The 13134-nt window shown below is 55.5% G+C and overlaps 1 protein-coding gene across 3 annotated transcripts in view; it reads left to right on the top strand.

Moving 5' to 3' along the window:
- TNS3 (tensin 3) overlaps positions 1-13134 on the top strand; it is a 227344-nt gene that overhangs the window by 127086 nt on the left and 87124 nt on the right. For all 3 annotated transcript variants that reach the window (XM_060157465.1, XM_060157464.1, XM_060157463.1), the window contains 3 exons: positions 4140-4269; positions 4609-4674; positions 5845-5949. In XM_060157465.1, the coding sequence (XP_060013448.1) occupies positions 4140-4269; positions 4609-4674; positions 5845-5949 (301 nt within the window). The remainder of the gene's footprint in view (positions 1-4139; positions 4270-4608; positions 4675-5844; positions 5950-13134) is intronic.

Below are 13134 nucleotides of genomic sequence, written 5' to 3'. Positions count from 1 at the left end.
TTTTTCCCCTCCTTGATTTTGGTAGATGTCAGCCTCTTACACAGATAAACCTGCCTCTTTCCTCATGAGGGATTCTGCATTGAGACTGGTTAACAGAGGTAACAGGGGTCCAGTTTACAAGAAGTAAGGCCTCGTGAGCTCTTTGGGTTGAGAATGCTACGTGGGAAAGCGGAGGGGGCTCCGTCTGTCATTCCTTCGACTTGGGGGTCCTGGTGACACCCACCCGCTGTCCAGCTTTGCCTGGACACTGCCGGCCTGTCCGCGCACCTTCCCACTGCACACCTGGCCCGCCCGTCTTTGCAATGTGCTTGCACCGAGGGTCGGATTTTCGAGTCCACCCTAGAACTTCTAAAGGGCAGAGCCTCAGGTGTTCAGTAAACATGCTTCTGTCGGGTGGGAGGGCAGAGGCGCTGGAGAGCACAGCCGTGTCATTATGTAACCTCGCTAAGGAATTCGCATGGGCCGCAGGCCCGTCAGGAGCCTGGCTGTGGTCCAGAGCCCTGATGGGCTTGTAAACACTTTCCCAGCCACATGCCTCGTCTTGCCGCCTCTGCTTGTGCAAACCCCGTGGCCACTTACGTTCTGTCCTTGTGGGGCGGGGCTCCGTGACCTGGCTCCAGCGACCCGACTTCTAAACAGAGGGGACCTTTCTCAAGGAGCCATTGCAAACAAACAGCACCTGAGTTTATTGTTTCTTGCTAAGGGCACTTACGTAAGATCAGGGAAGATGAAGGCGTCCGCAGGCCCCTCTGGATTTGCTCCCGCGGGGGTCGTTAAAGGACTGCTGTTGTGCCGTATTGTCCTGGGACTTGCTGTGTGTGCATCCTTCCCCGTCGCTGTGCCGTGGGTCTCCTGGACCTGGATCGGGCCTGCTCTGTTCTGCATCTCAGCCCAGCAGATCTACTTGTGTTTTCCTTCACAGCCAGTACTGCTGACCTACTAACGGTTTAGGAAGTGAGTTTCAGCCTTGCCACCCTCTGAAATCATTTTCACCTCCACGTGAAATCATGGTTAGTGCTGGCGCTGGATACTGCAGGTGTTTTGACTGAGGTAGGCAGCCGTCCAGCTTATTAAATCTTTAAGCCTGTGTGGTTGTAGCATCGTCTTCGAGCACGCACATTCCTTGACGCCTGTGTAGACAGCCGCCGGGGCCGCCAGCAAAGCGGGTTGAAATTGTTGTTTCAAATGCAGATCCTCTAAGATCCAAAGGCAGAGGATGGATGTGCTCTTAGAAACTCTCTGGGGAGATCTAGGTAAACAGAACTGCTAAGCTGGAGGGATGAAGGGGGTATTACAGACCTCAATCTCTAATTGGTGCAAAATGTGACCAATACTTCCTACCTTAAAAGGCGCATGTTGGGCACTACTGTGAAGCAAAATGCTGACGGTCCTTTCCGTGGAGTGCTAGGAGCCTGAGTCTGGGCTCTGGTCACTGATGCTACGAGGATTTATTGGTGCGGATGACGCATCGTTGCTGGCTCTGCAGGGGGTGCCAGAGGCCCCCGGGCGGGGCTCCTGCTGGGTGGGTCCGTCTCCTCTCTAGCTGGAGCCGCCAGGACCCCATGTGACCGAGACGTCTGCGGTTTTCTGTGCCTTCAGGAGACAGTGGGGGTCATTCTTGAGGTGGCCAAGAGGACTGGAGGGGATGGCGGGTACCATCCTGAGCAGTGGGAAGAGAAGTCCGCGGTGAAACAACGGGCGGGAGTGTGGGAGGCTCAGGTCTCCGCCAGCGAGGGTTGTCAGGAGCCCCGGAACCCCTCGGCGAGGGCACGTGTGCGCGGAGGGCGGCTGCTCTGCGGCAGTGGGATGCCCCTCTGTTCCTCCCACCCCGAACCCTTGTCGTGTGAAACACTGGGAGTCTTTAGCCACTAGAGTCGTGCTGGGCCTGGGGAGGTGCCGGTGCCCCAGAATGATTGGGAGCTAGCAGCCTAGGGACGGTGAACCCGTTTGCTGTCCCTCCCGTGCCCCAGGGCGTGTGGCGACCTCTGCCTTCCCCTGCCCGGTGCCTGGAGTGGGCTGGAATTCGTGTGTGTGTGCGTGTGCGCATGCGTGCACGCGCGTGTGTGTGTGTGTGTGTCTGCTGTGATGAGTGATGGTGAGACCAGAGGAGGGGAGCCCACAGAACGTCTTGGGTTCTGGGGAAGGTGGGAGCCGGGCCCGGGGGCTCTTGGTTGGCATGAGCTGCCGTCAAGAGCTGTCTGCAAGATGAACCCTTTAACTCAGAGCAGGAGAAGGTGTCCCTGTAAGGGAGCTGTCGTTGGGCCTTCTGCGCTGCCCGAGGCTGCGTATGCCTCTTTACCCAGCGCCTGCGACGCCCCCGTGCCCACCTGGGGCCAGCTTGGGGGAGCTGCCAGCTCTGTGCAGCGTGACCCCGTGGGCTGGCCTGGGGCTGCTTCCCTCAGTGGATGTCAGCTTCTGGAGGCCTTGCTGGGTTACTTTACAGCCTCAGTTCCCCTCAGTATCGATAAAGATTTAAGGGCCAGACTGGTGTGCGCCTGAAACTCTCTTTCCTTTTCTCCAGTCTTCTCCCCTTTTTCCCTCGTACTTCCAAGGTACCAGTGGAAAAAGGCAAACGGGGGGGGGTCCATCACCCCACAGAGATGGGCACGTCCTCTGCGTGGGAGGCTCCACCGCAGCACGTGTGGGACCTCTGCTGAGCGGTCAGCGCGGTCAGTGTGGGGCGAGGGCCTTGGAGGGGTGAGGATGCGGGTAGCACACTCTGGAAGGAAGGCTGCGAGGACAGCCTTTGAGGGGGCCTTGCTGAGGATCCAGAGACCCCAGACGGGGCGGGAGAGGACTTGCGGCCGGCGATCCATTTGCTGTTGGAAAGCAGATTGAAGGCTTCACGCTTCTGCAGAATTCTCGTTGGCCGGTTCCCTGGCCAGGGGCCGGAGGCCAGGCCTGAGTCTCGATCCCCACCGGCCGCGTGTGCACAGGCCGCCTGGCACCTCCCGCCTCGTCAATGCTCAGCTCGTGTGTGTCAACGTGAAACACTCCCCTGACGGTCTGTTTACATTTTTTCATCAGACTGTCTCCTTGTAGATAGCACAAAGGTAGACGACCTCTGGGTCCACCCTAAGGGGCATCGCTGGTCTGGACGGTCAGTGACCTTGCACAGAATCGTTGAAGCCCGGCTTTTTCCGAGCAGAGTCTCTCTTGTGAGCATGGCTGCCTCTGAGATCCCTGCACCTCCAGACTCCCCTCCTCCCGGGCACGCTCAGTGCACGGAGTGGCCACCTCTGCTGAGTGTCTGAGGGCAAGATCCAGCCTGCTTCTGGTCTTGGACCCCTGGGGACCCTGGAAAGGAGCCCTGCCCTGCCGTGGGAGGGAGGAAGGGTCCCCTCTCCTGCAGCACGCCACCCCGCCGTGACCTTCGAGCCCTCCTCGTGGCCAGCGCCGTCCACAGACCCCTCAGGCAGGGGCAGGGAGGCCCCCGTGTAAAGGTGGGAAACGACGCCAGGGCCCCTCCCCTGCCCACCCTTCCCTGCCGCGTGCCAGGAAGGGGTGCTTCCACCCTCCGTAGCAGCACAGTCACTCCAGGGGCCTGAGCTGCTCCCAGGGACCCAGGGCCACGGAGCCACAGCCTGAGTTCAAATCACATCCCTGGTGATTCTGGAGACTGGTCTCAAGTGGCCATTCAGGATGTCTGGACAACCCAGCAGTGGAATTTCAATTCCAAGGCCTCTCTCCCTTTCCCCTTCCCTTCCTCTCCCTTCTCCCCATCTCTCTCTCTCTCTCTGAATTATAGCACGCAACATAAATATTGAGCGTAGTCCAGAAAGTGGTGACCACCTCCTCCTTTCATGAGAACAGAAAGGCTTTAAGGTGAAACATGGAGAGTTTAGATGAAACAAGGAGGAAGAGGCCACGGAATTTCATTCCTCAGCCGTCTTCCAAAGTAGAGGTGTGGGCCGTCTGAGGACGGAGGACTGTGGGATTCCTGTCCTGTTGGAACAGCGCAGGTGTCCTCCGGAAGGACCAAAGCCGCGGTGACGTTTGCAGCCCGTCTCCTGGGTTGGGAGCTGCTGGCGGCTGCGCGCACTCCCAGCCCCTCCTGGAAGGGTTGCGGCCTGTGCACCCCCCGACGAGCGCCCTCCGCGGGCACGGGCTCCCCTGAGGACACACCCTCTTTACCCCAGGTCAAGTGCTACCACAAGAAGTACCGCTCGGCCACCCGAGACGTCATTTTCCGCCTGCAGTTTCACACCGGGGCTGTTCAGGGCTATGGACTTGTGTTTGCAAAGGAGGATTTGGACAACGCCAGCAAAGGTGAGGTCCCTGCCCCGAGTCCAGACTGTGGGTGTGGGGAGTGGCCCCTCGGCGGGCGACCCCCGGCGGCCTCATGTGTTTCTCTCACTGTTCTCCCCCGCTCCACCCGTAAGTCAACCTATTGACAAAATCATTACCAGTCTCACAAGAGACTGGCAACTGACCCAACACAGAAAAATTTCTAGAGAAACGGTGAAACTACTGATACTTCCTCTGTCATTGGTGCTCTGTTGGAGATTTGGGAAGGGTGTTTTCCTGGTTGGAATATGAGGACAAAATTCATCCACCCTTTCCCGTCTCATTGTCTCCAAATTTGTTGACATAAGATTTCTTTTTTAGATGACCGTTTTCCTGATAATGGGAAGATTGAGTTAGTCTTCTCAGCCACTCCTGAGAAGATTCAAGGTGGGTAGAATGCAGAATGCTGCAACCAGGGGGCAGGATGCTGACCTGGTTGGGTGGTGCATAGGCTGGGGCCTCTGTCTGGCTTCCCACCTCTGCACAGAATTGGAAATATAATATATTTTAAGAAATAGTAGGATATTAGACAGTGGGAGGGCATTGCCTTAGAGACAGTAGGGCCCAGGCGGGTCAATAATACCCCAGAGATGGTGTGACTCACCCAAGGAAGGGCCCAACCTTAGGACTGGGGCTGTGTCTTGATGCCCGGTTTACTTCTCCCTCAACAAACAGCTACATGTTTTTTTTGTTTTGTTTTGTTTTGTTTTTTGCGGTACGCGGGCCTCTCACTATCGTGGCCTCTCCCGTTGCGGAGCACAGGCTCCGGACCCGCAGGCTCAGCGGCCATGGCTCACGGGCCCAGCCGCTCCGCGGCATGTGGGATCCTCCCGGACCGGGGCACAAACCCGCGTCCCCTGCATTGGCAGGCGGACTCCCAACCACTGCGCCACCAGGGAAGCCCCAGCTACATGTTTTTGAAGAGGATTAGAAATAAGGTAGACTGCAAATATTTATGAGCAAAACAGACTCTCTCCTTTCTTCTAAGAATACATTTAAAGAGAAATCAGTCCCTTTGTTGTGGAGGCAAATGGTTCATTTCCATCACCAAGGTCCACACTCGTGAAAGTTTTAATTCAGTTTTTAATAGCTGTGGAAAAGAAGCACCCTACTTCTGTGCCCAGTGCCATAGATTTAGGCATGAACTATTAAATGCAAGGCTGTGGGGTAAGAACCCTCCTGACATCCTCAGAATGATCAGGGAGCCTCGAGGGAGGGCCCAAACCTGCCCCTTCCGTCCACCTGCCCTGAGGCCGGTCCTCTGGGTCCTTGACCTGCCAAGCCATCCGGGTGATCCCTTAGTGCAGAGACAGCACCCAGAGCCCCGTACCCGGTGGGGTGGAGGACCGATGTTCGTCTTTCCTTTCTGCCAAGTGGTGTTCACTGTTGTTCAGTTCATCCCAAACAGTGCACAGCAGCTCTGATGACTGGAGGGCTTGTGGGAGGGGGCTGGGCTTGGACACTCAGAGGCGGCGGCTTCTCTGCCTCATCGCTGGCAGATGCCCAGAGGCACCGGCTTCTCTCTAACTAACTTGCCCCCATCCCACCGCCCTGCAGGGTGTGAGCATTTGCAAAACGACCACGGGGTGATTGTGGACTTCAACACGGCAGACCCGCTGATCCGCTGGGACTCGTACGAGAACCTGAGTGCAGACGGTGAAGGTGAGTCTGGTTACCTTGTGTCAGTTACCAGAGAAGAGGGCCCAGAAAAAGCAGCCTGTTCACGTTTAGATCAGAAATCTCCTTGCAGTCTGCTTGGAGACTGGGAACCCTGCCGTCCGGGACCCCTGCCGTTGTGAGTCTGAGGGCACTCGTGGGAATCAGGCTTGGTTTTATTTCTGTTTGCTCATTACTCTGGTGTCCTGGTTGTATGGCTGCATCATTTAATCTCTGTTTTTGTGAGTCTGTCTCTCTCAAACATATTCTCTCTTTGCCACGGGATATGCAGTTTGGGTCACAAGTATCATGAAGGAGGAAAGGAATGAAGAGGGGCATCTGCCAGGTTTATAGAAAGAAGCCCCTGGAGGCTGATTTCAAAGAAGAGGGATCAGTCTTCTTCTAGGCACTTGAGAACACTGGCCTTTCGTCTTTTTCAACCACCAATTGAGAACAGACCTGATTTGGGAGAGAAAAATCAAAACATTTTTGTCCAGTTACTTTCATCCAGACATTAAATAGCTAAAAGCAAGTCTTGTGGAGGTAACTCCGCCAGCGCCCATCTTTGTGCATCTCTGGGCTCGCAGGGACCGGCGGCTGGGGATGTCTGCGGTCCACGCCAGGGGGCGTGAGGCTCCTCTACTTGTCCACCGGGGATGTCTGGGCTCGTGTCAGTATTTTTGCGATGCAGACCCTCCTGCTGTCTAGAGGTGAAGCCCGCGTCACTATCGTACTTCAGGCGCGGTTTCTAAATGCCGTCTGTGTGTTTCACGGCAGGGGTGGCCCCTGTCTGGTTTTATCACCTGACTGCTCCCTTGGAGCCCCTGTCAAGCATCTGCACATACCTCTAAGCACTGTTCCAGTGCCTGGTACACCCACCACACTGCATTCCATCAGAGGGCTTCCCAGGAGCTCTTGATTTTTTTTCTTAGACCGCTCGAATCTACTTTTTTTCAAAATTGAGGTATACTGTTTTGTTTTTTTTTTTGCGGTACGCAGGCCGCTCACTGTTGTGGCCTCTCGCGTTGCGGAGCACAGGCTCCGGACGCGCAGGCCCAGCAGCCATGGCTCACGGGCCCAGCCGCTCCGCGGCATGTGGGATCTTCCCGGACCGGGGCACGAACCCGCGTCCCCTGCATCGGCAGGCGGACTCTCAACCACTGTGCCACCAGGGAAGCCAAAATTGAGGTATACTTGATGTACAATATTATATAAGTTACAGGTGTACGACGTAGTGATTTACAATTTTGAAAGGTTATACTCCATTTCTAGTTATTATAGAATATTGCCTCTATTTCCTGTGCTGTACAATATATCCTGTAGCTTATTTATTATATACATAATAGTTTGTACCCCTTAATACCCTACCCCGATCTGGCCCCTCCTCAGTTGCACTTGATCTCGGAGGAACTCTTGTGGCGTTCCGAGTTCTCATGGTTGTTTAGTGCTGCCTCTCTGGCCCCTGCTGCCAAGGCCCTGCATACCCTTGCGTAGCCACCTTCCAGGAAGCAGACACAGCTTCCCTCACATGGAAACATTACCCTTCCTGAAGTTCCCTCCCTTCCCCCAGCTCTTCAGGGCTCCTCGGTGAGGCTGACCTGCATCGGCAAACTCATTCCTGATGCCCTTAGCTCTCATCTGGAGCTGCAGCCCCTTGCTTGGGTCCCTGGAGGAAGGCGCAGCTGGGCCCCCAGACCTGCAAAGGCGGGGGCCTTGGCCGGCAGGAAACAGAGTCTCAGCCATGCTTCATTCAGGGCAAAACTCTCTCCAGGGTTTGGTAGCCTGTGGAACCGTGTCTTTTGGCTAGAAAATGATGCTGCAGCCCTCTTCTATCTGCACTTCCATCCCTAGTCCCTACTGATTGAAAAAAAAAAAAAACCCAAAAAACACACGCACACAGAAGCATTACGTAAGCTGTATTTATCTTTGGAAATCCCTGCTGTCCTGGAATGGCCCCTCCACAGTGGCCTTCTTCAAGGTCAGGGACATTGACCCCCCTGTTATGTCTGAGTGAGGATGTGGACAAGTGATTCCAAGTGTCCTGTCTTCATTGTGGAGAGTCACTCCTCTGCTCCTGGCTCTGTGGCCCTGGCGGGGCGATGGGGGTCCCGCTCCCCCATCAGCATTTCGTGGGGCGCTATTTCAAGGAGAGAGGAGTTGGGAGGGGTGAGGGCAGACAGCGGGGCAGCCTGCCGGAGCCTCTCCTATGCCATTTTATTTAATCCACATCGAACCTGTGACCCATTTTAGAGATAAAGGGGGCAGTTCCCAAGAGAAATCAAAAGCTAGACATTGGTGAGGGGTTCTGGTAGCCATTCGGGGTGGTGTACTCTTGGTGATCACGGGTGAAGCTGAGTGAGTTGTCGTGTGTTCGAGATCACGCAGGACAGAGACCGTGGAAACGGGACTCAAGTCTGGGCCTGTTTGACCCCACTGCTATTTGGTGCAAACCTCATCCTTCCAGCTGAAAACCTGCTGGTCCCTGGGCCAGGGTGAGGCCTGCAGACAGCATAATCCCCTCTAGACAGTTTGAAGAGAAAAGATATTTCTAGGGCACTGGGTGGCGAGCTTCTGGACAGATGTGACTGTCTACCCCAGTGGGCTTGACCATCTCTGGGCGCTGCCCTCGGGGCCCCGGCTGCACGGTGAGCCATCTGCTCGGGGCCCAGGAAATGGAGTTGAGCTGCGTTGGGCGGCCCCACTTGCGTCGGGTGACAGGACAGGGCAGCGAGCGCTGTTCTGTCTAAAGACCCCTTACCGACTCTATATTGGTGGTTCATTAATATTGAACTCCTGGCTGGCAGCCCTGTAACTCATGCCTGAGCAGAGCTGATCTACACCCGTGTTTCCTCCATAAGGCACCTCGTGGCCTCCGGCTCTGTGGAACAGCGCTCCAGCGCTTTGCTGGGGGGCCACTGTAAATAGAAAAAGCACCGACAAAGTGCACGGAAATGCAAAAAGTGTGGCATGAAATAGGCCTGCAGAAGGCCACCTTATGGTGTGAGAGCTGAAAGGAGAAGGCAGGGGTCCCTTTGTTCCACCACAGCTACGAGCCTGTGTGTGGGACCCGGGAAACTTCTACCACTCTGTGCATGTCAGTGAGTGACCACGAAAATGCTGTGTGTATTGATTTGAGGGTTACAAGTAAGGCATTCTTAGTGAGCAGGTGAATTTTCAGATATGGAATCACGAATGATGGGGATTGGCTGTACTTACTGTTTCTGTTCCTTTTGTCCCTCCCGCGGGGCTAAGTCCTCTGCACCCAGGGACCACAACCGGCCTGTCCCAGGGAGGTCTAGGAGTCACAGCTCTGCCCCAGCTGCCTGGGTTTGTTTTCCTGCCTCTCTGCCTGTGCTGTGTGGCCTCGGACAAGTTACTGTGTCCTTTCCTCCTCTGCATGGCGGGAATAGTGTAGCTCCAGAGCTGCTGAGAGGATGCAGTGAAATGATCAGCACGGGGCACTGAGCACATCCTTCAGATGACGGGGTCCTATCAATAGTGTGATCACTTCCTCTGAAGCCCAGAGATTGATGGAGACCCTGGTCTAACATGAGGTCGGTGAAGGTGTGTGGCACCCTGAGATGTGGGAGAAGCACGTGTCTGTCTTTCCCTGCACGGTCAGGTGGCAGCACAGCATGGCGACACCAAGTGGGGCCTTGCTCTCGGCTCTGGTGACTTTTCTGTTCCACCCAGAAAACCTTTCTGTTCCCGTCTCTCATCTTGGCGCTGACGCTGCTCAACGATGAATGTCGCTGCTGCTACAACTTCTTGTGGCACAGAGCGCGTTGCGCCAGCAGGCTGTGATGGCTGGGGGGGTGCCCACCGCACCGCACGGGTCCCTGGACTCGGGGTGCCATGCCCAGAGGCAGTGTTGAGCCCCCGCTGGAGGCCGGGAGTGACGCAGGATCCCAGCAAAGCAAGTGCGCACAGCCCCGCCCCTCTCTCCCACGAGGGCTGCGGCTCAGGGGCTGCTGTCCTGCTCTTTCTGTCTCGCTCCAGGAGGCACGTCCTTGTCTGAAATGGCCTATTTTAATTAGATCATCCTAGAGATAACCCCAGCTCTGGGAGTTCTTTTCTATTCTACATACATTTGCCCTTTTTCACGCGTCTCATATTTCCTTAGGGGCTGCCGTGTTTCTGATGCTGTGTTGAGCTCAGGGAGAGAAAATAAGCAGACATACCTATGTGTGTATTTGTGTATGTATGTGTGCATGTGTGTGCGTGTTGCATATGTGTGTGCATATGTGTGTGCATATGTGTGTATATGTGAGTGTGTATATATGTATGTATAGATGTATGCATGTGCATATATGTGTATGTGTTTAATATACATGGTGTGTATGTGTGTTCGTGGGTACATATGTGTGTTTATGTGTACATGTGTGGATGTGTGCGCAAGTGTGTGTATGTGTACCTATCTCTCTGTCTACCTCAGCAGTGGCCATAAGATGCCCCATGTGCCTTGGGAGGACTGGGTACCAGGAATTAGGGAAGTATGGAAGAGAAGCAGCTGCTCAGCCTGTGTATTCGAGGGAGATGCAGGAAGAAGATGGCTCTTGTAGGCAGGGGTGCGGGAAGGGGGCGTGTGGGAGCCCGGCGTGTACCTGCCTCATTGCAGGCATGCTGCAGGAGGCGGCAGGCGCTGGGTGAAGGGCGGTGTCAGGGCCCGGACAGGAGGGCAGCAGTGAAGAGGCTTCTGGAGGCCCTGGACTCGGGTGTGGCTCTGGGTGGGCAGTAGGCAGTTTCCTATTTAGGAGGTAGATGACTAAGACTCTCCGCCAGATTCAGCTCAGGGGTTGGGGCAGGGAAGCTTCCAGAACAGCCCACGGTTGGGCATGAAGCCTTGCTGTGCCCCCCTTTCCTCTGTTCCTGGCTTTAACCAATGAATGAGTTTCTGGCCACCGTCCCCCAGGTTTTGGTTCTGCTACTCCAAGCTGCTACCTTATAAACATCCTGTAGTCAGACTCGGCCTCCCAGGTGACCACAGTTGTCCCAGAGCTCCATGGGGGCTGGTTGCAGGAAAGGGAGACTTAGATTTCTCACCACCTTCACAGTAAGACGCAGTCCTCTCACTCTCCCAGGCGGGACGCTCTGCAGAGCCTGCGGCAGTTGGCCTGCTGACAAGTTGGGTCAGGAAGCGGCTGGCCACGGGTGTGTGCAGAGTTAGAAATGCCAGGTCCATTTGTGACATTTAGGTGTTGCCATTTTGAGCGTGGATTTGAAAGCATTTCTTCCCAGAGGTTGTGGTTGGGTGTTGAGATTTGGAAAAGCAAAGCAAGCTTTGGCGACTTAGCAGAAGGAGGGTCCACTGGAATCTGGGGGATGAGACCTTAGGTCCTGGATCTGTTCTCTGTCCAAGGCCAGGCTCCCCGCTGGCAGAATGGGAACGCTGCTGGCTGAGCTTCCAGAACGTAGGGGCCGCCTCATCAGTGTACATGTGTGTATGTGTGTGTGTGCACACGTGTGTGTATGTGTCATCAGTGTCTGGCCACGGCCACCACTCACTGAATGCCTCCACTCTCTGTATCCAGACTGAGAAGAACTTGCTTGGATCCTGCGCCCAGCCAGGCTTTTCCAAGCATGGCTTGCTTTGACGGTTCAGAGCAGAGTGACGGCGTTGACCCGGCCCACGCTGTGTCAAATGCTGATGGCATTTGCGTTTAGATGGATGAGGTGGGCCTCTCGCTCGGACCTCAGCAAGCACCCTCCTTGTGCTCTCTTGATTTATAGCCTCTGACCCCCTGGCCTTGCCAGGTCCCCTTCCAGGTGTGAACCCCTGACCCAGAGTTAATCCTCCCCTGATAAGGGATTTCAGGCAGCCGTTGGGATGGAGGGCCTTCATCTTATCTGAAATACAAGAGTCTCACCATCTGTGCTAAGAACCGTAAAGTCCTTCGGGCGTTAGCGTTTTGAAATGGACTGGATCCTGTCAGAAGAGTTAAGTGCGATGTCAGAAGCTGGTAATGAGTCATGACCGGCCCTGAGCTGCCATCTCAGAATCCATTGCTTTTCTAGCCCAAGTAGTGTCAGAGAGATCGACTCAGAATTCATGTCGTCCTGGACGAGTTTGCATGAAGTAGCCCGTGTCAGTCTCCCAGGGATGGCTAGAAGCATTAAGTAGTGTTACCCCAGGACAGACCGTGAACAGAGGCACTGAGAGTTGGCTTGACTTCACCGGGGTCCTTGGCCCCCAACTTGCCCCCATCCCTGTGGGACCCACCGCAGGAGCGAGCGTGTCCTGTGCTCTGGGGCAGCGTTCTGAAAGGCAGGTGGCTGTTGACCTGCCCGCAGCTCCAGTACCTCCCTAGACTCCAGCCAAGTGCATGTTTATCCCGCTCTCACTTTTTCCTCCTGCCCTTTATGACTGGCGTCGGCACCGCTCCTGCCCTTCGATGCTGCACCTGCTGTAGCAGCAAGCACCCGGGGATCCCCGCCCGTGCCCTGCATCCCGTCTCTGGAGCACTCTGTCACTGGCGCCCCGCCTTGGGGACCAGCGGCTGGTGGGTTCTCTGAGAGATGAAACTAGAAGTGGGCCCGACCCCCTGGTTTCCCTAAAACCCCAAGTCACACAACTTGTACATGAGAGTGAACTCAGAGCGTGTGTACATGTGGCGTGGGGAGGGGTTTGTTTCCTGTCCCCTTGTTTAAAAGCTCTTGCAGACCCACTTTTACCAGATTGCATCTCAGTCGAGCCCCTCCCGGCCTGGACAGTGGCACGTTGGCTGGGTGAGTTAAGCTCAGATCCAATCTGGTGAATTTCCTTGTGTGTCCTCCGTGGGGAGAACTTCCTCAATAACGGGCAGGATTGCAGCCTTCCCTGCAGAGCCTGCTGGTGCATTTCTGCCAAGACAGGGCTCAGGCATTTTGGCAATGTCACCAGTACGGGAATGACTCCAGACTTGAAGTGTTTGACCACCAGAAGCAAAAGCCTGAGAGAGAAAGGGGCTGAGCTGCACGTGAGCGTCCTCCTCCCAGCACGTGCACGCATCCCCTCCTTCCGTCTCGTGCCTGATGTGGTTGCAGTGTCACCCTGCCTCCCATCTCTTCAGACTTACCGAATGGAGGGGGTGGGCTTTTAGATCCCACGGATGTGACTTTATCACACGTTCCCTTTGCAAAGGGCTGCAAATTGGAGCGGACCCAGGGGTCCTCAAGAGGGAAAAGTTCCCCACGAATTAAGGGAAAAGGGAG

The sequence above is a fragment of the Lagenorhynchus albirostris genome, chromosome 8 (genome assembly GCF_949774975.1).
Source record: "Lagenorhynchus albirostris chromosome 8, mLagAlb1.1, whole genome shotgun sequence".
Lineage (NCBI taxonomy): Eukaryota > Metazoa > Chordata > Mammalia > Artiodactyla > Delphinidae > Lagenorhynchus > Lagenorhynchus albirostris.
Note: the sequence above shows the minus strand (reverse complement) of the source record. Positions and strands in the feature narration are given on the sequence as shown.